General features: G+C 65.9%; 2 protein-coding genes across 6 annotated transcripts; both read left to right on the plus strand.

The window, feature by feature from the left end:
* Positions 1–2,000: 2,000 nt before the first annotated feature.
* On the plus strand, positions 2,001–14,334 carry TONSL (tonsoku like, DNA repair protein). The gene is made up of 26 exons (XM_046009808.1): positions 2,001–2,081; positions 2,175–2,270; positions 2,452–2,594; positions 3,206–3,389; positions 3,722–3,851; positions 4,062–4,233; positions 4,320–4,434; positions 4,851–4,996; positions 5,093–5,245; positions 5,468–5,593; positions 5,735–5,918; positions 6,977–7,059; positions 7,155–7,244; positions 7,550–7,622; positions 7,696–7,859; positions 7,944–8,067; positions 8,187–8,932; positions 9,025–9,101; positions 9,491–9,644; positions 9,727–9,805; positions 10,410–10,711; positions 10,857–11,028; positions 11,712–11,887; positions 12,441–12,514; positions 12,926–13,059; positions 14,091–14,334. The coding sequence occupies exons 1-26, from the start codon at positions 2,057–2,059 to the stop codon at positions 14,276–14,278; spliced, it is 4,110 nt and encodes a 1,369-aa protein (XP_045865764.1). The 5' UTR covers positions 2,001–2,056; the 3' UTR covers positions 14,279–14,334.
* A 233-nt stretch (positions 14,335–14,567) lies between these two features.
* VPS28 (VPS28 subunit of ESCRT-I) lies at positions 14,568–19,416 on the plus strand. Of its 5 annotated transcripts, XM_046009856.1 has the most exons (11): positions 14,703–14,722; positions 16,147–16,172; positions 16,556–16,622; positions 17,232–17,260; positions 17,375–17,412; positions 17,610–17,699; positions 18,059–18,164; positions 18,258–18,359; positions 18,810–18,863; positions 18,959–19,050; positions 19,136–19,416. In XM_046009856.1, exons 3-11 carry the CDS (start codon positions 16,586–16,588, stop codon positions 19,251–19,253), a joined length of 666 nt encoding a protein of 221 aa, XP_045865812.1. In that variant the 5' UTR covers positions 14,703–14,722; positions 16,147–16,172; positions 16,556–16,585; the 3' UTR covers positions 19,254–19,416. The 5 variants fall into 5 exon arrangements, with proteins under 5 accessions (XP_045865785.1, XP_045865794.1, XP_045865774.1 ...); XM_046009818.1 differs by lacking the exon at positions 16,147–16,172 and having other exon boundaries at positions 14,570–14,722; XM_046009847.1 differs by lacking the exon at positions 16,147–16,172 and having other exon boundaries at positions 14,603–14,722; positions 16,448–16,622.
* Positions 19,417–22,933: the final 3,517 nt, after the last annotated feature.

Genomic DNA, 22,933 nt, shown 5'->3' on the forward strand with positions numbered 1-22,933 from the left:
CGGGCGCATAGCCCACTATTTCCGGCAGCCCAAGGGCGTGCGGGGGGCAGTGACACCCACACAAGGCTCTCCTTGTAGGAGTATGTGTCTGGGGGTGCCCGGGAGGAGTGGTAATACATCCCAGCAACTGTCCCCAGCACGGCCCGCACCCAGTGACGGTCAGCTCAGCAGCTGAGGCTTTCAGCTGCTGGAGACAGGTACCCCGGGAGATTGTGGTACGTCTCAGCCACTCCTGGGAGCTGGCACCATAAACCTCCCTGTGGTATCTCACTGAGGGCGTTGATTTACTGGGGATGTCCCCTCCACATTGTTAGAAAGGAGAAAACACCCGCGGTCTTTCTCCAGGACCCTTTGCCATCTTGGCGTCCTGACCTAGAGAGAGGGGGAGGGACTGCGGCGGCTGTGGGGGAGTCCTGGGGCCCCTCCAGTCCCTGCCATCACCCCTCCCCTATGGGCACCACATCCCTCAGCTCACCCAAGTGAGACATTTACAAAGATAATAAAAGTAATTTTTTAAAGAGTAAAGTGAGAGAGATGTTTTTATCACTGTGGGAAATGACTTAACATGTCACTATTGTGGTCTGTGTTCTCTTTGGATATTTTCTGTATGTAACTATGGTTTCAAAAAAATTCCAAACCACGTTTTGTCTGTGTTTCCTTAAATGAGAAGCCAGCCTCATGGACAAGTGTCCCTGGGCTCTGCCAGCAGCCTGGACAAGAGTCAGAAGCTGCTGCCACCAACACACACACCCCCCCCCCCCCACCAGCAGCCCCTGCTCAGTTCTGCCCCATAGACACATGCCTGATCAGTGGGCAGAGAGAAGCAGGGTCCTCTCTGGCTGTCTCGTGAATGCCGAATGCTCCCAGCAGCCCTGGGGAGACTCCCTCTCTCTGCCCTTGGCCTGTTGAGCTGAGCCCATCTATGCTTCTGTATCCTTGCTCTCCCACCCCCGACCCTGCTCCACCTTTGCCCCTGGCTGTGCTCCTCGCACTCCCCCAGCCGGCCCTCGGAGCAGCTCTCTTGGTTTCAGGGCCTTCCTCTTCGGCTCCCCACCCCCAGACTAAACTAGGGACCCAAGAACGCTTTACCCTTCCAAGAGAAGAGGGTTACCTGGGTCCCGCTTCCCATCTCTTAAACTTCCTCGGGCTTGGCCTTGCTCGCATCCCTGAAGCCTGGCCGCTGGCCCTGGGCGGTCTTCCCCGGACCCAGAGACCCATCTACCCTCCCCATCATTCCCTCCACTACGTGCCTTATGGTCCAGCCGCGGCCTGAGGGCGCCTACCCTGTTGGGTCTGTTTCGATTTCCACAGAAATTAGTGCATCCACTATCTACCCTTTCTGGCCCTCTGGGGCCTTTCGACAGCGACCTCGGCACCCAGCGCCCAGGGCTGGACCTGCGGTGGAGTGGCAGGGGTCCGGCTCTCCACGCGGGAGCCAGGACGTGCGTTCAGAGGCCGCGGCCCGGGGCCAGTGCGTGTGCGTCGAGGGGAAGCGCCGGGCGCTGCTCACTTCGGAAACACGTCCGCGCCCCTTTCCCCGGCGAGCCCGGGGGTTGGCGCCCGCGAACGTGACGCCGCTGTGGCTGCCTTCGCGGCGGTCCCGCAGGCCCCGTGAAAGGGGCGCGTTTGGGTCCGCGCATCTCTCCAGGCCTCCGGGGTCCCGGGCCCCGAGCCCCTCCACCTGCTCCTGCGTGCAGGCGGCGCGTCCCTCGGGGAGGGTCGCAGGTGTGGGCGGGGCTCGCGCGCGCGGGAGAGGTCCGCGGCAGCCGCGGGCACTAGCCAGGAGACCCCACCCCAAGGGCGGCTGCGGGCCGGGGTGGAGCGTGGGGTGGGGCTCAGCTCCGACGCGGCCCCGGGGGTCTGGGGAGGTGCGGATCCTCCCGCCGCTCTCTCACCGCCCTTCCCAACGGGACGCCACCCGGACTACAGCTCCCAGGATGCTTGGGGCGGCAGGACGACATCTCCCGGGAGGCTCCGCCCCGGCAGGGGCGGGGCCTGGGGCGGGGCCGCGGCGGCAGCGCGGGAAGTCCGGGGCCCGGCGCGCGGCTGCCGGAGCATGAGCGTGGAGCGCGAGCTTCGCCGTGAGTTCCCGGCCGGGCGCGCGGCGGGGAGCGGGTCTGGCCCGCCCGAGCGAAGGGGCGCAGCCTCCCGGCTCCGTCTCCCTCTCTCTGCAGAGCTGAGCAAGGCCAAGGCCAAGGCCCAGAGGAACGGGCAGCCGCGGGACGAGGCCGCCCTCTGCCACCAGCTGGGGGAGCTCCTGGCCAGCCATGGTGCGCGCTCCGCGGCCGCCCCGGGCTGTGGTCGGGACCCGGGCGGCTGGGGGTGGGGGTGGGGGGGACCGGGACCGGCGGCGGGGAGGGGGGCCGGGAACCTTGCGGAGCGGGCAGCCGGGGGCCAGCCACAGCCTCGCCTGCCCGGCGGGGGCTGAAGCCTGCCTGCCCGCCCGCCCAGGACGCTACGCAGAGGCCCTGCGAGAGCACCAGCATGAGCTCCAGCTCCTGGAGAGCGTCGACGACCCGCTGGGCTGCGCCGTGGCCCACCGCAAGATCGGAGAGCGACTGGCCGAGCTGGAGGATTACTCAGCCGCCCTGAAGGTGGGCAGGGGCAGGGCAGGGCAGGGCAGGGCAGGGCAGGGCAGGGCCCACCCAGGGCAGGGCCCACCCCCAGCCCCCTTGCAACCACGTCCAGCCCTCTAGGGTCCCACTTCCTGCGGGTCCCTTTCTGAGGAGAGCAGCACAGTCTTCAGCGTCTGACCTCTGGCTGGAGGAGGACACGCATGGACACGGCCTGTTCTGCAGACAGCCCTGCGCCGGGGGGCTGTAGACTGGCCGTGGGGCCGGCACGTCATAGCCTGTCCTGGGAGCCCGCTCCCCACAACCGTTCGCAAACGGAGCACTTCAGCCGTTACTGTCCACAGAGGGCCTGCTCGGGTCCTGGGAGTGCGGCTGCAGCGCCCAGCTGACTCCCCCTCCTGTCTTCCTCACGAGGACGCTGGCTGGGCGGGGTGTGGCTCCACCGTCCCCACAGGCAGCCCTTGGCATAGAACAGATGGGACACGTGTAGCCCAGCTTTGGCCTGCTCTGTGGGGACTTGGGGCAGTAGGGGACTCTCCTGGGCGGAGGTAGAGACCTCCTGGGTTTGGGGTACCTAGGAGATGTGCCTGAGGTGGGGGTTGGCTCACAACGGCCATTCCTTCGCGCCGCAGCACCAGCATCGCCATTTGGAGCTGGCCCGTTCTCTGTCCAACCACACTGAGGTGCAGAGGGCCTGGGCCACCATCGGCCGCACCTACCTGGACATCTATGACCATTGCCAGTCACAGGATACCTTGCTGCAGGCACAGGCTGCCTTTGAGAAGAGCTTGGCTATTGTGGACGAGAAGCTGCAGGGTGAGTGGTCCTGGAGACCCAGCTCCCCTCGCCTCTGGCTCCGGAGCTGCCGGGGCCCCACAGCCTGCCCCGTAGGGCAGGTTCTGCCAGTCTGGGCCCTCCTTTGCCAGGCTGAGATCTGTCTGTAAAGCCCCCCGGGAGGAGACACGTGGCCAGTGCTCCTCACAGCCTCCCGTCCAGGCACTCTCTGCTTTGTCCCGTGCCCCGTCTGTGGCAGGACCCCTGGCCCCCCACACTGTGAGACCGGTGGGGGAGAGGCTGCACAGTCCCAGAGCTGGGCACCCCAAGTGGGCATGAGGCCCTGAGTGTGCGAATGGGGGGGCACCTTCCAGGGACATTGGCCGAGCGAGAACTGAGTGAGATGAGGACCCGGCTCTACCTGAACTTGGGGCTCACTTTCGAAAGCCTGCAGCAGGCGGCCCCCTGCGACGACTACTTCCGGAAGAGCATCTTCCTCGCCGAGTAAGGCCCCTGTGCCCAGAGGAAGGAGCCTCTTGAGAGGGCACCCCTCCACCCCTGTTCTGTCTCCCGTGAGCAGAGGAGCCGCCCCACATGCCTAGAGCACGGCGGTGCGTGCTGGGGAAGGAGCAGGCTTGGCTTGGCGTCCGCAGCCGCACTTCCGGTGCCCTCTGCGCCATCCCTGCGGCGCTCTGAGCCCGTCACCACCCGCAGGCAGAACCACCTCTACGAGGACCTGTTCCGTGCCCGCTACAACCTGGGTGCCATCCACTGGCGCCGAGGGCAGCACTCCCAAGCCATGCGCTGCCTGGAGGGGGCCCGAGAGTGTGCCCGCGTCCTGAGGAGGGAGCGGATGGAGAGCGAGTGCTGTGTGCTCATCTCGCAGGTGCCCGCCTCCGGCTCTGGGCTTCGCTTGCAGAGGGGCTCGGGCTTTGGGGAGTCGGCACGTCTCACCTTCCTTCACCTTCCCAGATCCTCCAGGACCTGGGGGATTTTTTGGCTGCCAAGAGAGCCCTGAAGAAAGCCTACAGGCTGGGCTTCCAGACGCCTTCGCAGAAGGCAGCTGTCTGCCGGACCCTCAAATACGGTGAGCCCGGGGACCTGAAGTCTGCAGGCGGGGCGGGGAGCTGGCAGCACCAGGGTGGAGGCTTTCCCTGCCCCCCCGTTGGGAGGAGAGCCCCACTTTTCTCTAAGCCTTCAGCACAGTGTGTCAGAGGGGGACAGAGGTGGTTGGGAGCCCGACCGGGCGATCTGCACCGGGAAGGTGGACGGTGCCTGGGGCCTGTGAGGACCGAGAAGCGGCAGGAGGACTGTTTTCAGTCATTTATTCCTTCTTCTGATGCTCACGACCCCACGGGGTGCGTTTTCTTGCCCGCCCCGTTACTGAGGGGAGAGCGGGGGCACGGAGAGGGTGGATGGCCCCCCGAAGGGCACACGGCCGACAAGGGGCAGTCCGGGCAGAGGCGCACTGTGCCTCCCATCACTTGGAGCTCTTGCCTGCAGTGCTGGCCGTGGTGCGGCTGCAGCAGCGGCTGCAGGAGGCCGAGGGTGGAGACCCCCAGGGCGCCATGGGCATCTGTGAGCAGCTGGGGGACCTGTTCTCCAAGGCGGGCGACTTCCCCAAGGCGGCTGAGGCCTACCAGAAGCAGGTGCGCCTCCCCTGCCCAGGCGGGAGGAAGGGGGTGGTGACGGCCCAGGCTGGCACGTGCCAGGCAGGCCCGGCCTCGCTGTTGCTGTCTCTGTAGCTGCACCTCGCCGAGCTGCTGGGCCGGCCAGGGCCCGAGCTGGCCGTCATCCATGTGTCCCTGGCCACCACCTTGGGAGACATGAAGGACCACCACCGGGCCGTGTCCCACTATGAGCAGGAGCTGAGGCTGCGTGGCGGTGACGCTCTGGAGGTGAGCGGTGGCAGCGCCCGGCCCAGGCTGCGGGGGGCTCTGCGTCGGCCCCCACGGCTCGGCCTTACCACTGCCACCCTTAAGTGCCGGGCAGGACAAGCACCCTCTTTCCGGGGCCGTTCCGTGTGTGCAGCGGTGGGGACTGGAGCCCTGGCTGGGGCCAGTTCAGTGGGCTGGGCGGCAGCCACCGAGTCCACGGTCCTGCTCCTGCCCCTGCTCCAGGAGGCCCACACCTGGTTAAACATCGCGCTGTCCCGGGAGGAGGCCGGCGACGCCTACGAGCTGCTGGCCCGGTGCTTCCGGGAGGCTCTCAGCTGTGCCCAGCAGGCCCAGCGGCCCCAGCTCCAGGTACGAAGCCCACGCGGTGACCCCCGAGCACAGCGTCCCTGCAGCCCGCCTGCCCTCGCTCCTCACCCTGCTTCCCCAGCTGCGGGGGTCCGGCGGCCCTGTGGCCCTGTGGCCCTGAGCCGGGTGTCCCCTGCCCTTCAGAGGCAGATCCTGCAGCACCTCCATGCCGTGCAGCTGAGGCTGCGGCCCCAGGAGGCCCCGGCCACCGCGGCCAGCCTGCAGGAGCTGAGCGCGCCCAGAGAGCAGGAGGAGGACGACGAGGAAGAGGAGGAGGAGGAGGACGCGGACACTCCCGAACTCAGCGACGTGGAGCTCTCGGAGAGCGGTGAGGCCCGGGGCAGCCGAGCCAGCCACCCCGGCCCCTCCTCCCTGATGCCCTCGGGGCTGGGCCCTAGGCCGAGGCCCTCGTGGAGGCTGCTCACCAGCTCGGGACAGGAGGGTTCAGCCCCGCGCGGAAGGGGTGTTCAGCGCTGGGAGACGGAAGAGGGCTGTGTGCGGAGAGGCTGGGGCGGCTCCTGGAGGAGCAGGTGATGGGAGGCTAGTGGGCGTGTGCACAGGGACGTGCAGGGTCACAGCTGGAGAAACAGCACCAGGAGAGGGGGGCACAGGGCAGGCAGGACGGGGGTGGAGACAGCACGTGGGCTGCCATGCCCAGGCTGGCATGGGATACCCCATGGAAGGTGGCTGCGAGGGGTGGCCTTGAGCGGGCTGGGAGCCCGGGTGGTGGGAGCAAGCAGGCCTCCGGCTTCTGGCTGAGAGGCGGGGCTGCAGACCGGTCCCTCAGGCCAGGAGGAGTCATTTCAGTTTTGAACCCGAGTGGCTTCCAGAATCTCTCAGCGAGAAGCCAAGGGCTGGGGGAAAGCTGTGCCAGGCTTTAGAAGCAGGTTAGGCTGGGTGTCACTACCGTGCAGGTGTAGGGAGCCACGGGAGTCAGAGAACCAAAGCGGGAACCTCGAGTGACACCACTCAGGAGTCCATGAAGGGGAAGAAGGTTCTAGCCAGGACCAGTGGCAGAGGAGGAGCGGGGTCAGGCGGTGTGAGCTGGAGGCAGGCGCGGGAAGGCTGGGTAGAGACGGGCGAAGGCACCTGGGCTCACGTGACACGCTCTTCCTAACGTGAACCCGGCTTCAGCCAACAAAGCTGCTTCCCAAGACGGGGACAGGCACGGGGGCCGGGACGATCCAGAGCAGGGTCTGAGCGCGTGGTGAGAGGTCAGCACCTGGTGGACGGGGGTGAGGTGGGCAGAAAGGTCAGGGGCACCCCTGTGGGCAGAAGTGCGGTGGGTGGGCACGGCCGCGGGCCGCGGACCTCCATCCTCCAGGCCTGGAAGGGCAGAGGGCTCTGGGGTTCGGCTGACCGGGAGTGGTCTCGGCCCTGTTCCAGACGGTGATGCCGAGGGCGGGTCCCAGCGGCCGGAGGAGGAGGAAGAGTTGCAGGGCTGCTTGGGCCGGCCGAGGGTGAACAAGGTGAGGATGGCGTGGGGGCGGCATGGGCCCCCATGCCTGCCAGTGCCCCGGTCCCCTCACACCTCCGCCCCTTGTTCTGGCACGACGGTCCGCAGTGGAACCGGCGCAATGACGTTGGGGAGACCCTGCTGCACCGCGCTTGCATCGAGGGCCGTCTGGGTCGTGTCCAGGACCTCGTGAGACAGGTGGGCCTGCCGTCTCAGGCTAGGTCCCCTGTGAGCCATGGTGGGGACTTTGCCCTGGGGTATGGGGTCCCCCCTCCCCGCAAAGGGGGCGGCACAGGGCAGGGGGGCGGAGGGAGCACTAGCCCTGCACAAGCCCCTACAGGGGCCTCCATGAGATGCTGTGTCTTCTGTTCGGACCGGCTCTGTGTGCTGGGACCTGGGCCAGGGCTGGCGTGAGGCCCATGCTGGGCTCTGAGACCCAGGCCTGGCCCTCCTGGAGCCTCAGGGCCCTGCGACAAGGCTGGACTTCTCGTCCTCGGTCCCAGGGCCACCCTCTGAACCCTCGGGACTACTGTGGCTGGACGCCCCTGCACGAGGCCTGCAACTATGGGCATGTGGGTGAGTCTGGGGCCAGGACATCCAGGGAGGGGCCGACCAGGGCCGGGAGCTAGCTCGTGTCCCCTGCCCACAGACATCGTGCGCTTCCTGCTGGACCACGGGGCTGGGGTTGATGACCCGGGTGGCCCAGGCTGTGAGGGCATCACGCCCCTTCACGACGCCCTTCACTGCGGTCACTTTGAGGTGGCCCAACTCCTCGTCGAACGGGGAGCATCTGTCACGCTGCGAACTGCAAAGGTGAGTTGGGGGGAGCGCGGGCCAGGCGGGCTCAGGCTACAGGGGGTTGCTCCTGCCGACCCCGCTCAGCTGGCGGCCACGCAGGGGCACAGCCCACGGGAGACGCTGCAGCAGTGGGTGAAGCTATACGGCAAGCATCTGGACAGTGAGACCCGAGAGAAGGCCACTGCCATGGAGCGGCTGCTCCGCATGGCCTCGGCAGGCCAAGGCAAGTAGAGGCTCTTCTGCCCCTGGGGACACCCGTCCCGGCCGGCCAGCCCCCTAGCCCCTGCCTCTCGGGTGGCCGGGATTGGGCGTGGCGTCATGCTGCCTTCTGTCTCCCGACAGCCCCCCACAGCGCCACGGCCCCCCACACCCCTCCACGGAACCATCTGTTCGACCCCGAGCTCTCTCCCTCGAGCCCTGGCCCGGGAGCCCCAGAGCCCTCTCAGGCCCGTGCTGGGGTCTCCCCAGGGCACGCGGTTCCGGCTATGGCCAGGCCTCGGAGGAGCAGGCCCAAGCTGGCCGGCAACAGCAGCTCAGAGGATGAGGACTCCCCGGGCCCCTGCCGGCCCGTCCACAAGAGGCCCCGGCATCGTGTGCCCGTACAGCAGGCCGAAGCCGGGGTGCCTGGCTACCCCGGCGGCCGGGAGGCAGTGGCAGCGAGTGCCGCCCGGGCAGCCGTCCGAGGCGTGGCCGGTGCCCAGATCTGCCGCCCCGGGCACAGCCTACTGCGGGGCCCAGGTGAGCCCACCACACCCCGGGCGGCGCTCATCCCAGAGGAGGAGTGTCTGGCTGGGGACTGGCTGGAGGACGACTCCCCGCTGACCCGCAGCCGCCAGGATGGCTCTCGGCCGCAACCCCAGGGCAGCCGGAACAGCCCCAGTCCCCGCGGCTCGGGCTCCGGCCGCAGTAAGAGCCCCGACGGGCTCCGGGCCTGGGCCAGGCAGAGCCGGCTGCCCCGTCTCGGGAGTTGGAACGCACCGGGCGGGGCAGGGGGAGACGGCAGCCCAGCGGCAGAGCCTCCACGGAGCCCTGACCTTTCCAGGGCCTCGGGGCCCAGTGGGGACAGCCCAGCGGCAGGCCAGCCCCCGGTGAGTGCACTCAGGTGGAAGCGGTGGGTGGTGAGGTTGACGAGTGTTTTCTCACTCAGCCTGTTGCCGCCCCCCGTGTCCCCACCCGCCAGGGTCCATCTTTGCCTCCTCCCATCCGGCTGCGAGTGCGAGTGCAGGACAGTCTCTTCCTCATTCCCGTCCCACAGGGGTGAGCAGTACCTGCCCTCCAAGCCCCTTCCCCTTGTGCCCCTGGGAGGGCCCTTGGGTTTGCATGTCGGACGGCGCGGGTGGCGAGGGTCTCAGACTGGGTGTGTCACCGCTGCTGTGGCGGGCAGGGGTGGCAGACCAGGCCCGGGGGACTTGCATAGGCACAGGCAGGGCCCTGGAGGGTTTGGCTCAAGCCCTGTGGCCCCCAGGGAAAGCCTGGAAGAGCTGGAAGTGTGTCAGGCTGCTGGGGGGTGGGCTCGTCCTGAGCAGGGCCAGGAGGAGGGCGGACGCCAGATGAAGGAACCATGACCCAGAGTGGGGACAGCGGGACGGTGGGGGCCTTCAGGGTGCCCAGTGTCCCGGCCAGCTCTGCCTTCCCTGTGCCGGCAGCGGGGAGACCCACACCGTGGCCTGGCTGACGAAGCAGGCTGCCCAGCGCTACTGCCAGGCCTGTGGGCTGCTGCCAAGGCTCGTCTTGCGAAAGGAGGGAGCCTTGCTGGCCCCGCAGGACCCCATACCCGATGTGCTGCAGAGCAACGAGGAGGTGAGTGGGGGGGCCTGGGCCCCACGCAGAGCGTGCCCGGCCCCGGGGGCCCCTCTGGCTGCTTACTGCCCGTGCTCTGCAGGTGTTGGCGGAGGTCACTTCATGGGACCTCCCCTCGCTGACTGATCGCTATCGCAGGGCCTGCCAGAGCCTGGAACAAGGTAAGGGCCTCAGAGAGCTCAAGGTGGCCTGGGCGGATGGGCACATCCCTGTGCCCCTCTCGGGTCTGGGGCCTACCGTCCGGAGCCCCAGATGGTGGCCGGCGAGGCATATTCCCTCCTCCTCTACCCAGTGCGCGCACCTGTGGGAAAGTTGGTCCTGCCAGCGGTGCGGGGTGCAGACTCAGCAGAGCCCCCAGAGGCCCAGGGCAGCTTTGCGGGGAAGCCTGGCTTGGGCGCTGTGAGATGTGGGGGTGCCTGGCAGAGGTTAGGGCCCTGCCCAGGAGGGCATGAGAAGGCAGAGAGGGGTCCGTGGCACCCACCGGCCACACATTGGGTCTCCTGCAATGCTGGGTCTCCAGGCATGTGGGAGTGGCCTCCGTGGTCTCTTCGGTGGGTGTCCCAGGGCTCACAAGCCGGGGGATATTTGGTGGGGCCCCCAGGATTCACAGGCGGAGCAGCAGATGCTGGCATCGGTGACGCGCAGGCGCGCACACGCACACAGACACGCGCGCACACACATACAGACGCGCGCATACAGACACGCACGCACACATGTGCGTGCACACACATACGCACACACACGCACTCCCACCCCCCCGCCCAGAGGGGCACCCCCAGGTGCTGCAGGCCATGGACCGCCAGGGCTCCAGCCCCTCGTTCAGCGTGGGCCCCCTGGCCCTGCGCCAGACCCAGCTCACCCCGCTGCTGCGGGCCCTCAAGCTTCATGCGGAGCTCCGGGAGCTGCACCTGGCAGGGAACCGACTGGGGGACGGATGTGCCGCCGAGCTGCTGGCTGCCCTGGGCACCATGCCCAGCCTGATGCTCCTGGATCTCTCCTCCAATCACCTGGGCTCCGAAGGCCTACGCCAGCTTGCCGCAGGCCTCCGGGGGCAGAGCACCTTGCAGGTAGAGGCATGGGGAGCAGCGGGTTGGCGCTAGGGCTGGCATTTGGCCTGTCATCGGGTGGAAAGGTGCACTTGGGAGAGCCGGCCACTGGCCTGCTTGGCGCCAAGGAGACCAGATCCTCCAGAGGGGCCCGTGTCTTCCACAGAACTTGCAGGAGCTGGACTTAAGCATGAACCCCCTCGGGGATGGCTGTGGCCAGGCCCTGGCATCCGTCCTGCAGGGCTGCCCCTCACTCAGCACCTTGCATCTCCAGGCCTGTGGTTTCGGCCCCAGCTTCTTCCTGAGCTGCCAGGCAGCCCTAGGTAGTGCCTTCCAAGGTGAGCTGCAGGGCACGTCCACGTCCCAGGGTTCCGGCTGTCATCAGAAGGGCACATCCAGGGGCACAGAGGGCCTAGAGCCAGAGGGCCTGCTGTCTAGGAGCACATCGCTGGCCGTGCTGGGCCTGCCTGAGCTCGGGCATTCCCCTAGGACATGCCACGGGCCGCAGTCATAGTCCTGCTGTTCTCGCCAGCCCTGAGTGTTCTTGTAGAAACACGGAGGCTGCAGAGAACCCCAGGCCCAATACAGAGAAACTGGGAACTGGTGGTCCTCTAGGAGGCTTTCTGCAGAGGTGGTGGGCCAGGAGGTAGGGCTCAGGGCTCAGGGACATGAGCACAACAGCAGGGGAGAAGTGGGGTTGGGCAGCAGATGGCGTTCCCAGCCCCCACCCGATCATGCACAGACCTCCAGGCCCAGGGCCTGTCTTGGGTTGCCCGTCTTGTCTCAGGTACGGGGAGGCAGGTGGCCCAGGGATGTCACGGAGAAGATGGGCTCAGGATTGGCCCCGTCTCTCCTTGCCTGGGACACCCCGGGCAGAAGCTACTCCACTTCCGCGTGCACGGAAGTCTCAGGGATGACAGTTTCATTTGGGGGTCGTGAGGGTGTTGGGCCTGGGACTGAGCTGAGCTGAGCTGGGGTGGCATTCGTGTGTGGCTGACAAAGGTCCTGGTCCCCTGTGCAGATGCCAAGCACCTGAAGACACTGTCTCTGTCCTACAACATCCTGGGTCCCGATGCCCTGGCCCACACCCTGCAGAACCTGCCTGCCCATACCCTCCAGCGCCTGGAGCTAAACTCCGTGGCAGCTGGCAAGAGTGACTCGGGCCTCGTGGAGCCTGTGGTCAGATATCTGGCCAAGGTATGTCTGTGGTTGAGGGGGTTTGAAGCAAACAACCCTGGACCATGCAGCCTGCAGTCCCATAGCTGATACCAGGCAGGGGTGGGAGTGGCCTGGGAAGGGGGTGGTGCCTTCAGAAAGAAAAGCTGTGGGGAAACCTTTCTGGAGAGCTGCCTGCCTCAGGCTTTGAATTCCTGGCCAGCGAAGGTTCAGGCTTTGAATTCCTGGCCAGCGAGGGTGCCCAGGACCCAGGGCAGCCTCCTTGCCCCAGGCAGGTCCCAACGTCTTGCCAGGCCTCCCAGGGCTCTCTCCCCTGGCTCCTCCCTGTGGGTCTGGTCCCCGTGATTTTCACGTGCCAAGTGGGACTTACACCCGGAAGGGGAGGTGTTTCCTTGTGATCTGCAAATCGGAGGGATACTGGTCCCCTCTGATGCACGGGGGGCCAGGGAGACTTTGCCCCTTGTTCCCAAGGATGAAGGAAGGTATCTGACCTGCATGTGGGACCTCTACTGGGAAACAGGGAGGGCAGGCACCCCGCTCAGCCCGGCCCCCCTCGGGCCTCTGCTCTGTCTAGGAAGGCTGCACTCTAGCTCACCTGAGCCTGTCTGCAAACCATCTTGGCGACAAGGCAGTGAGAGGCCTGAGCAGGTAATAGGGTCTGAGCTCAAGCCCAAGCCCTGGGGGAGCCGGGTCTGGCAAGGAAAGGGAACCAGCTGTCCCCCAAGTGTGTCCCAGGAGCCAGCTCCTTCCCGCTTCAGCCCTGCCTCCGGTCCTTCCTGCGCCCCTGAGGCTCCGGAGAGCCTTCCCATCACCCTTTGTGCAACAACCCACACAAGGGGCACTCCTGACCCTCCAGCTTCAACTGGCTCTTGGGAGTGCTGGGCCCTCGAGCCAGGCAGGCATCTGCAGGCCTGGGCCTTGGCATTGTCCAGCCAGCGTGGGGGGGAAGTCCTCGCACCTGTGTCTCCGTTCGGGGCCTGGCCTGCGGCTCCCGGAGCAGAGGCTTGTCTGGGGTAGCTTTCTCTAGCGCTGGGGGCTCCCTCCCTCCCCGTATTGCAGGTGCCTTCCTCGTTGCCCCTCACTCGTGTCACTGGACCTGTCTGCCAACCCTGACGTTAGCTGTGTGGGTCTGGAGGAGCTCCTGGCTGCCCTCCAGATGCGGCCCCAAGGCCTCAGCTTCCTTGGCCTGTCAGGTGAGCTTGGGAACCTACCTAAGGTCCAGGTGCCTCCTCTAAATGGGCGGTCATTGCCACCAGCCAGATGGCAAGGGGGGGCTGGGTCCCCTGAGATTGACACAGGGGGACAGTGACCCATGTGACTCGACGGGGTGTGAGCCCAGCTCCTAAAACAGTGGGGCAGGAGGAACACGGGATCTCTGGATTTAACCCGTTCAGCCTGACCCTCAGAGACCATGGTAGCTGGAGGGTTGGATCCCCTTTCAAGAGGATTTCCTAACTACCTTGGCAAGAGGAAGGAGCTCTAGGTCAGGATGGCAAAACCTTGCCACCAAGGGACCTTTCCACTTCCTGGCAGGGGCTGCTGGGACCCTAACCTTCCCAGTCTGTGGTTCGCTTATTCTCCTTCTGGCCACGCCCAGGCACGGTGCCCTACCGAGCCAGCTTGAAGATGATGCCAGGAGATGCTGGTTTGGTGAACTGCCCTCCGGGTAGCCTGCACATCCAGCTGGGGCCTGGGGCGGGAGAGTACAGGCTTTGCCCTCCAGGAGGACAGGGACCCCCCCGGGTTCTTCCTGCTCCTCACCCCCCACTGCACACGGCTGAGGGGCTGCTCCCTGCACACCAGCATCTGGGCCCATCCTCTCCCCTAGCTCCCTAGGGTCCTGAGCCCACTGGGCACTCTGGGCTCCCTGGAGCTCAGACCTTGACAGCTCAGTGACCTCTGGAGACCCACAGGCACCACTATGGTGCCCAATTACGGACGGAGACCCAGGCATTGCCCTAGAAAGTGGCATGCATGTGACTGCCCGTGTGTTTGAGCCAGGGACCGTCCTGCGCGACCCCCGGCTCCGACAGGGACCCACGAACCCCTTCCTAGAGTTTCCGGGCCTCGCCTGGGCTTCTGCCCACGCACCGTGCTGTGGCCCTCGCGGCCTCGGAGGAAGTGCGTCTAACGGGGGGCCGCCCGGGTACGGAGAGGAGAACACGGGCTGGGAGTCGCAGAGGCTTCCCGCCCCCTGAGACCCGCTCCTGCCTCCCCTCCGCAGGCTGTGCTGTCCAGGGCCCCCTGCGGCCGGGCCTCTGGCGCGAGATCGCCGCCCAGGTGCAGGAGCTGGAGCTGTGCAGCCGCCGCCTCTCCGCCGAGGACCGCGCCGCCCTGCGCCGGCTGCTGCCCGGCCCCCCCGGCGCGTGCACACTGGACCGAGGGTCCAAGCTCTTCCTCAGGCGCCTGTGACCCCCGGGGCGCTGCCCGCCCCCCCCAACGCCTCAAATAAACGGACGCTGCTGCTGCCCCTGCTGCTGCCTGAAAGACGGGTGGGAGGCGGAAAGCGGGGCTCGTTTTGCGGCAGGGACCGGAGGGCAGCTCCGGTCACTCGGAGGCCGGGGACGGGGCGGGGACGAAGCCCAAGCCTTCCCCTGCCCGAGCCTCTTCCGCCTCGCGGGCCGCAGGGGGCGGGGCCCAGCCGGTGGCGACGCGCGCATGCGTGGTCGGCGGGCGGTCGCCGATTGGGGGAGGGGCGCGCTCAGACGCAGACCTTGGGATCGAGCGCAGATTGCTGGGGTTGTGTGGGGGAGGCGGGCCGTGCGTGCGCAGGCGCAGACGCGCAAGGGAGCGCCGAGCGGTCGATCCGGGGCGCGCACCGAGGCGCCGTGTCCCCGACCCGCCGAGTCGGCCCAGGTACCGGGCCGGTGGGGGTGGGGTGGGGCGGGGAAAGGGTCGCGGGCGCCGTCACGTCGCGGAGGGCCCCTCCGCGGTCGTCCGGGATGACTCCCGCGTCCCGGTCCCGAGCCGCGCCGGGCCCCGCGCGCAGGCCGGGCTCCCGGGGTGCGCCGCGCTCGGGGCGGCTCCTTGCTCGCACGGACCCCGTGGCTGTCCCGGCGGTAGCTTCGCGACCAGGGCATCGTGGGGAAACGGGAAACTCGCTTCGCGGGTCCGCGAGGCCCGCGGTCCTCCCGAGTTCCCGGGACGGCGGCTGGACAGTCTCCCCGCCGCCGCCCGGGGGGCTCGCGCCCCTCCGCGTCCCGGACGACGCGCTCCCTCTCACGCGCGCTCCCTGCTGCACCGCCCCGCCCCTCGCAGCCTCCGTTCCCGCCGCCGCCGCGCGCCAGCCGCGCAGCCCGCTCTCTCGGTTCCCTGTGGGTCGCCCCGCGTGTGACCCGCTCAGCCCGGCTGGCCTGGGCCGCTCCTCTGACTTGGGCTGCCTCCACACACCCACCCCGGCGGGCCTTTGCTGCGGCCGCTTCTTCCCGCGTCTCCAGCTCGGGGCACCCTGCTGTGGCCCGGCCAGGCACAGGGGCGTCCTTCTTGATTCCTTGTTAACTAACGCCCGGTTTCAGATACTTCTGTGGGCCTGGTGGGTTCATGTCCAGGGCGTGTCAAACTGGCTCCAGCCGGTGCATCAGCTTCCTGAGTGGGCAAGACCCTCCCAGGGGCCTCCTGCCTTCTCCTTCTTGGCCCACTGCGTGGCGGGGAGCCTCGAGAGCTTGTCTTCAGCCCATCCGTAGCTTCTGCCGTGTTGGTGTGAACCTCACACGCCCTCTCTTGACCTGCGGCGCTGTGCGTTCCATCCCGGCTCCATCCTCCCCACGGGTCTGTTCCTCTACCCGTGTTTCTCTGTGAAGGCCTTGAGTTACGTGTGCTGTTCTCTCTGCCCAAGGGCTCCTCCCCAGGTCTTCTGGTAGCTGCTGCCCTCTCATCTTTGTCCTGGCTCCCAGTAGCCGTCAGGGAGCCCTGACCCTTTGCCGCCACTGCCCTGCTGTCCTGAGATGCCTTTGCACCCGCTTCCTCCTGACAGTCTCTCAGGCAGAGCAGGTGTTCCCACTACAGCACGTAGTGCCCTGTGTGGTCATCACTGTGACGTAGGCCAGCCAGATCTGAGGGCCCAGAGGGGTCCTGCAGGACCCGCCAAAAGGGCCCTTGCCTTCACACGGGACGAAGAATCAGACACGAACCAGGAGGAAGTGAGAGCAGTTTACTGAGTAGTGTTAGTGAGATGCTGTAGGGAGCCTCTGGGAAACTCAGAAAGAAAAGAAGGGTGAGTCTCTCCTCTGCTTGGGTCTGAGGTTTTTACTGAGGACTGGGGTCTGCATATATCCTCTCAGGGCTCCAAGAACTCTCCAGAACAAAGGTCAGTGTTCTCCATAAATCAATTAGTCCCTAGAACCCGGGGGTCTCCGCGTCACAGCGTCTAGAGTCTGCGGTGGAATAGGCACAGGACAGCCTCACCCAGTGACTCGTTGGAAGTTATCTACTGTGCTGGGAGACCACAAAGAAATCATTAACTCCTTGACCTTGACCAGTGAGGACAGTCGTTTGTGCTGTGAGGCAGGGTGGGGGTGCAGAGCCTAGCAAGGAAAGACCGGGGGGGAGAGCGAAAAAGCAATTCTTTGCGGGACTTTTCAGTTTCCCTGTCTCCCGCGGTTCTCACCTGACTGCTGTGGGCTGGGAGTCTTGGCGAGGCGCAGGAGTGTTCGAGGTCACCTGCGAGTTGGCGCTGGCTGTGCTCCTTAGGTCCTTGCTGTGGCCTCCGGAGCCTGCAGGATGTTCCACGGGATCCCAGCCACTCCGGGCATCGGAGGTGAGTGGGGCCCGGGGTGGGCCCAGGGACCCAGAGGGCCAAGCTTTCCCCTGCTGCAGAGGCCCAGGGTCGTGGGGAGGTCTGGGAGTGTCTCCCCCGTGAGGCCTCAGTGGGCGGCTGGGGTCTGGTTCATCCCTGGGGGCCCCAGAGACGACCTCCAGGTGGGGCCAGCTGGGCCCAGAAATGATGACTTCACTGTGCTGGGAACCTCGGGGGACGGGGGGGGGGGGGGGGAGCGGGCATCCTGGAGTCAAGCCAGGGGAAAGGTCACAAAGCATGGCAGATGTCATATGTGTCCTTTCCCTATACCATAAGCAAGGTGTGGTCACCTCGCTTCAGCGTGAGGTAGCTGAGGAGTAGCCGTGGGGGAGGGGGCAGGCCTGACGTGCAGCCTCCCCACCTCAGTGGTTCGTCTTCTGCTCGGAGCTCCCTGCCCACAGACGGGGGCTGCGGACATTAGAATCCCACCCTCGGCTCCCTCTGGGCTCCTCGGGGCCTTTCGCAGGGTGAGCCCTTGCATGGGCTGCTGGAATGGGGCTGGGGCCGGGGCCCGTGGACAAGCCCCCTGGGGTCGCCCTTGTGGTCAGCGTCCTCTCTGCTCTGTTGCAGCGCCTGGAAACAAGCCGGAGCTCTACGAGGTGAGCGGCGGACGCCCGCCTGGCCAGCGCCGGCCAAGACCCTGTGTGAGCCCCACCAAGACCCCGCGGCCACGCGGTCCTGCTGGCTGACACGCTGCCTCCTCTCGCCGACAGGAAGTGAAGCTGTACAAGAACGCCCGGGAGCGGGAGAAGTGAGTCCGGCCCCCGCCACATGCACGCCGCGCCCCCCGCCTCCAAACCACCCCTGCACTGAGGCCCGGAGGACATGGGGTCAGGCTGCGGGAAGTCTCCAAGGAGTCCCTGCCCGGTGTGCCCAAGTACACCCTCCCCCCGGGACAGCGGGTGCCGGGGGCATCGCAGCCACAGCTGACGGACACACTGCCCTCAGGTACGACAACATGGCGGAGCTGTTCGCCGTCGTGAAGACGGTGCAGGCCCTGGAGAAGGCCTATATCAAGGACTGCGTCACCCCCAACGAGTGAGCCTCTGTCCTCGCGCCATCCCGAGCACCGGTCGTGGGAGGCTTGTTCTGCCCAGGGCCCGGGTGCTCAGCGGGAAGCAAGAACAGGGCACGTAGGCCGGGGCTGGGGGTTCATACGGTTTCACTTCCGTGTGGGGACCATGTGCGGGCCGCCCCCTCTTTTCTGCTTCCTCTCCTCCCCAGCACTAGATCCCTGTCTAGATCCCTAGGGAAGCCTCAGCCTTCGGTGGCCTGTCTCTGCTCTGCCACTCAGCCCTCCAGGAGAGCTGTCCTGCATCTGGATGGGCCCAGGGTGAGCAGGATTGCTGGGCTGGGCCGGCCTGGTGCTGAGGGCAGCAGCCTGGCCCTCTCCCTAGATACACCGCTGCGTGTTCCCGGCTCCTGGTCCAGTACAAAGCCGCCTTCCGGCAGGTTCAGGGCGCAGAAATCAGCTCCATTGATGAATTCTGCCGCAAGTTCCGTGTGAGTGAGCAGGTCAAGGGAGCGGGGGAGGGGGGGCTGTTGGGAGGGCGCCAGGCCCGGGAGCCCCAGTACCCACGGCAGCTCTGCCCCCAGCTGGACTGCCCGCTCGCCATGGAGAGGATCAGGGAGGACCGACCCATCACTATTAAGGACGACAAGGGCAACTTGAACCGCTGCATCGCTGACGTGGTCTCGGTGCGGCCTCGGGGCCCGCAGGGGCTGCAGGGTGGTCAGGAGGGCCCCCGCCGCCCACTGCGGCCACATGTGGCCATGGAAGCCCAGGGCTCCTAGAGCCACCTGGCACTCACACCCGTTGGGCAGGGCTCTCCATAGCCGGGGACAAAAGGGGTGGAGAGGTCTTCCTCTCTGGGAGCACCCAGGATCAGCTCAGCCAGGGGCTCTCATGACCCACCGCCCTGGGGGGCACATCCAGCGTGGGGCCACGGACAGCAGCAGGGGGGCCCGGTGGCACGTGAAAGACCTCCCAGGCCGTGGGAACGGGTGCAGCGGGGACCCAAGTAACCAGACCGTCGAGGAGGGAGCCAGGGGCTTCTCGAGGCCCGGGAGGGGCTGGGTGGGGGCCGGCCTGGGCCTGTGGACGGTGCGCACCCTCGGCCCCAGGCTCACTCTCTCACTCGTGTCCAGCTCTTCATCACAGTGATGGACAAGTTGCGCCTGGAGATCCGTGCCATGGATGAGGTGGGGCCCCCGGCGGGGACCGAGGGACAGAGGGGTGGCGTGGCGGTGTGGAGAGGAGGGCTCGCAGTGCAGGAAGCCCGCCGTCCCGTCCACAGATCCAGCCTGACCTGCGGGAGCTGATGGAGACCATGCATCGCATGAGTCACCTGCCCCCGGACTTCGAGGGCCGCCAGACTGTCAGCCAGTGGTGAGGAGCCCTGCCCTGACCACTTTCCCCTGTCAGAGACCATGAAGGCCCTCCCCTGCATGCCCTCAGCGCTGTGCTCCCCCAGGCTGCAGACCCTGAGCGGCATGTCGGCCTCCGACGAGCTGGACGACTCCCAGGTGCGCCAGCTGCTCTTCGACCTGGAGTCGGCCTACAACGCCTTCAACCGCTTCCTGCATGCCTGACCGCCCGGCCCGGGGTCCCCGGGAGGGCTTTGCAGCGCGCCGCATGCCTGTCCCCTGGATAGTCCTGTGTCCTGCCATCCAGAGTGGCTCCATCTGGGTGCCCGTCCCTGGTGTCTCAACCCTATGTCTTCCCACCCTCCCCACAATAAAGACACTTTCTGACCTCGCTGCTCCTGTGAACTGCTCTCCCCCAACCAGGTCTGCGCTGCCCACTTGTTTTCCCTCTGGGCCGCGGGGTGGGATCCTGTCTCACCGGAGCACGTAGGCCCTGAACACACAGCCCATTCGTCAGGGCCGGGTCTGAGCCCCAGGTTAGGGCCGCAGCCTCCCCGGTGGGCACTCCGCAAACGGGAGAGAGGCGAGACCTCACCTGGGCCACGTACGGCTTGAATCTGACCACACAGGAAGCTGCCCGCCACACCTGCGTCCCCACCCTTCACCTGAGAGCTCTGGGCACTTGGGGGCCCAGCTGGCTGCAGACAGAGGCTGCCGTGCTGCCCCTCCTCTCTCCCTGCCCTGGGAGACACCACAGGCCAGCGCGGGGCTTTGTCCTCCTAGTGGGTCAGCAGGGCCCCAGTAGATTACAGATGGGGGAAGCAGTTTGTCCTGCCCCCAAAGAGGGTGTTCCTCCATCAGGAGCAAGGCTGGGCTGGAGGGTGCCCCAGGACCCCTTCAGCCTGTCTTGCCTGGGGCGGGGGGAGCTGTAGTCTGCAGGTGAGGACGTGGGCATTCGAAGGCCAAAGCTGGTTCACTCACTCGTGTTCGTCACACCTGCTCCGCAGGCGGCCCTCACCCGCAGCACCACATCAGCCCACGTCCCCACAGACAGACGGGCGGCCACAGACCACAAGACCAAGGCTCCAGACCTTGGCATGGGCTAAGGGACCTGACGGAACTCATGTATTCCTTTTCCTAGTAGTGTTTCTGGGTGTCTGTGGCATTGAAATCAGGCATGGAGGGACACCTCGGGTGGCTCAGTGGGTTAAGTCTCTGCCTTCAGCTCAGGTCACGGTCTCAGGGTCCTGGGATCGAGCCCCGCATCGGGCTCTCTGCTCAGAGGGGAGCCTGCTTCCTCCTCCCCTCTCTGCCTGCCTCTCTGCCTGCTTGTGATCTCGTCAAATAAATACCTACAGTCTTAAAAAAAAAAAAAAAAAAATCAGGCATGGAGTGTTTCAGCTGGAGATGAGGTGCGGGGGCAGGTTGCTGCTCGACATGGGACAGTTGAGGACAGCAGAGCAGGCAAGGAGAGGAGTGGGAGGCCAGGGGAGGCCTTGGGATTATACCTGGAGCCCGGGGTGCCAGCAGGGTCCTCCCAGCAGAGGCGTGCGCATTCCTTGGGTCTTACTAGGCAAAGAGGGTAGAGAGGCGACTGGTGGGGGTTGGGGGCAGGATCAATAGCAGGCAAGGAGGGGCCCTGAGTTGTGGGTGTGGACTTTGCCGCGTGTTGCAAACATGGTGTTGCCGTGGGCTGGACGCACCGGGCAGTGAATAACCCGGCCCAGCACCAGACCGCCGGCTGGAGGGGGTCCTGGCGACATGCGGACAGCGCGGGAACAGGCTCTTGTGAGAGGGCAGCCCACGGGGTGTGCAGAGGCTGACTCAGACTTGGGCCAGCTGGTCGGGGGCAGGGGTGTCAAGCGGGTGGCTGGACATCAGAAGCGGGAGTTCCAGAGGGAAGACGAAGGCTTGGCATCTCCAGGGCAGAAAACCAGGAATTCTATCCAAGAGGCCCAAGGACCAGCACGGTCACGCGCACAGGTTGGGAAGAGACCAGCAGAGGAGCCGAAGAAAGGGAATCTGCGGCCCAGGAAGCCAGAGAGAGAGAGGCCAGAGGCGATGAGGAGCCAGTGGGTCCTGGGCCGAGAGGAGGAGGGGCTCCACTCGGGTCTGGCCCATGTAGCTTCGGGGAACTTTGGGGACCATGACAAGACTGGGGGCCAGGAGGCAAGGGTGTAGGGGAGCCTGGCAGAGACCACCAGACCCAGAAACCCAGTTCCTGCTGTGGACTGCAGCTGGAGGGGCAGGGAGGGCTGTTTTGGTCTTTTTTTTTTTTTTCCTGAAGATTTTATTTACCAGAAAGAGATGCAGCAAGAGAGGAAACACAGCTGAGGAGCAGGAGAGGGAGAAGCTTCCACTGGGGCTCGGTCCCGGGCCCCGAGACCGTGACCTGAGCCGGAGGCAGAGGCTCAACTCACTGAGCCACCCAGGCACCCCAAAGATTTCATTTTATTTAATTTATTTATTTTTTTAAAAGATTTTATTTATTTGACAGAGATCACAAGCAGGCAGAGAAGCAGGCAGAGAGGAGGAAGCAGGCTCCCCACCGTGCAGAGAACCTGATGCGGGGCTGGATCCCAGGATCCTGGGATCATGATGGAGGCTTTAACCCACTGAGCCACCCAGGCGCCCCCTGAAGATTTTATTTTCAAGGCGTCTCTACACCCGACGTAGAGCTTGAACTCAAAACCCTTAGATCCAGGCTCCTCTGCGGGAGCCCGCCAGGGCCCCAGCTGTGTGCACCGTTGCAGAGCTCCGTGGCTTGAAGCCCAGTCACACAGCCACGCGTCCCGTCTCATCCAAGCCCAGAGCTCTGCCCATCTTCTGGACGGAAAGTCTGTCTCCGGAAAACACACACTGGCTCCCCATTCCCCGGCCCCTGGCCCCCAGCAGCCACTGTCCCTCTTCCAGTCCCTCGGGCTCCTCCAGCACCTCACTCCAGCGGGTCACACGGGTTTGTCTTTCTGGGGTGGGTGTATTTCTCAATGTTGTGTGTGTCACAATTTCCTCCCCCGCCGTTCTTTTCTAAGGGCCATCATGCCCAACGTGGAGCTGGAATTCATGACCCTGAGATCAAGAGGGACAGGCTCTGCCAACTGAGCCAGCCGGGCACCCAGAAATGTCCTTCCTTTTGAAGGCTGAACGATACCCCACTTGCAAGCACAGGCCACATTTGTTCGCCTGCCGCCCGTCGGTGGGCATCCCGCATGTGTCTGTTGTTGGGGTTGTGAACACTGCGATGAGGGTGTGCTTGCTGGATGATGGGACGGTGCGGGACCGTGCGGGACGGTGCGGGGACGGTGCGGGGCGGGGTGGGGCGGGGCGGCATTAGGCAGCGGTCACATGTGTAGGGGCTGGTGACGTGCTCTCTGGCTCTCTGGGCTGGGCAGGAAGGCATCTGGGGGGAGCGGCGGGGGACACGACGCCGGAACTGTCCCTCGAACAACACGCCGCTCAAACGGTACTTTCACTGACGGGCTACACTGGTCGCGCAAGCTTGATGACCTGGAGAAGAACCTGCACTAGCAGCCTCTCCCGCGGAGGGGGTGGAACGTCCTTGAAGCCCAGCGGCTGGGGACGCCGCCCACTTCCCTTGTTCGTGGTCTCTCCGGCCTCCTCCGATAAGGGAATCCCTTTAAGCGCGTTTGCGCGACTGCGGAAGTTGCTGCCGACCAGACGCGCCCCCCCCTCCCCTGGTTCACCGCCCTCACCTCTAGACTTGCGACCGACAGGACTCACGCTCCTTCCTGCGTACGACCGGCCCGGCTGCTGTGCCACCTTCGTTTCTTCTTTGTTGCTGTCCCGTAGCTAACAAATGCGGGACCGAGGAGCTGTTCCGGGCCACGGTCCTTCCCGTGTCCTCCCCGGCTCCCGGGCCACGGTCCAGCTGTCGTCCCCGGGTC

Source organism: Meles meles, chromosome 1 (assembly GCF_922984935.1).
Source record: "Meles meles chromosome 1, mMelMel3.1 paternal haplotype, whole genome shotgun sequence".
NCBI classification, from domain to species: Eukaryota; Metazoa; Chordata; class Mammalia; order Carnivora; family Mustelidae; genus Meles; species Meles meles.

Excerpts from the sequence above, each read along its gene's own strand:
- TONSL (XM_046009808.1), top strand. The coding sequence starts at position 2,057 with ATGAGCGTGGAGCGCGAGCTTCGCC. Across the intron at positions 7,060-7,154 it reads GCCGGCCGAGGGTGAACAAG|TGGAACCGGCGCAATGACGT; the intron begins GTGAGGATGGCG and ends GACGGTCCGCAG. Across the intron at positions 8,068-8,186 it reads CATGGCCTCGGCAGGCCAAG|CCCCCCACAGCGCCACGGCC; the intron begins GCAAGTAGAGGC and ends GTCTCCCGACAG.
- VPS28 (XM_046009818.1), top strand. The coding sequence starts at position 16,586 with ATGTTCCACGGGATCCCAGCCACTCCGGGCATCGGAG. Across the intron at positions 18,360-18,809 it reads GCATCGCTGACGTGGTCTCG|CTCTTCATCACAGTGATGGA; the intron begins GTGCGGCCTCGG and ends ACTCGTGTCCAG. Across the intron at positions 18,864-18,958 it reads AGATCCGTGCCATGGATGAG|ATCCAGCCTGACCTGCGGGA; the intron begins GTGGGGCCCCCG and ends TCCCGTCCACAG.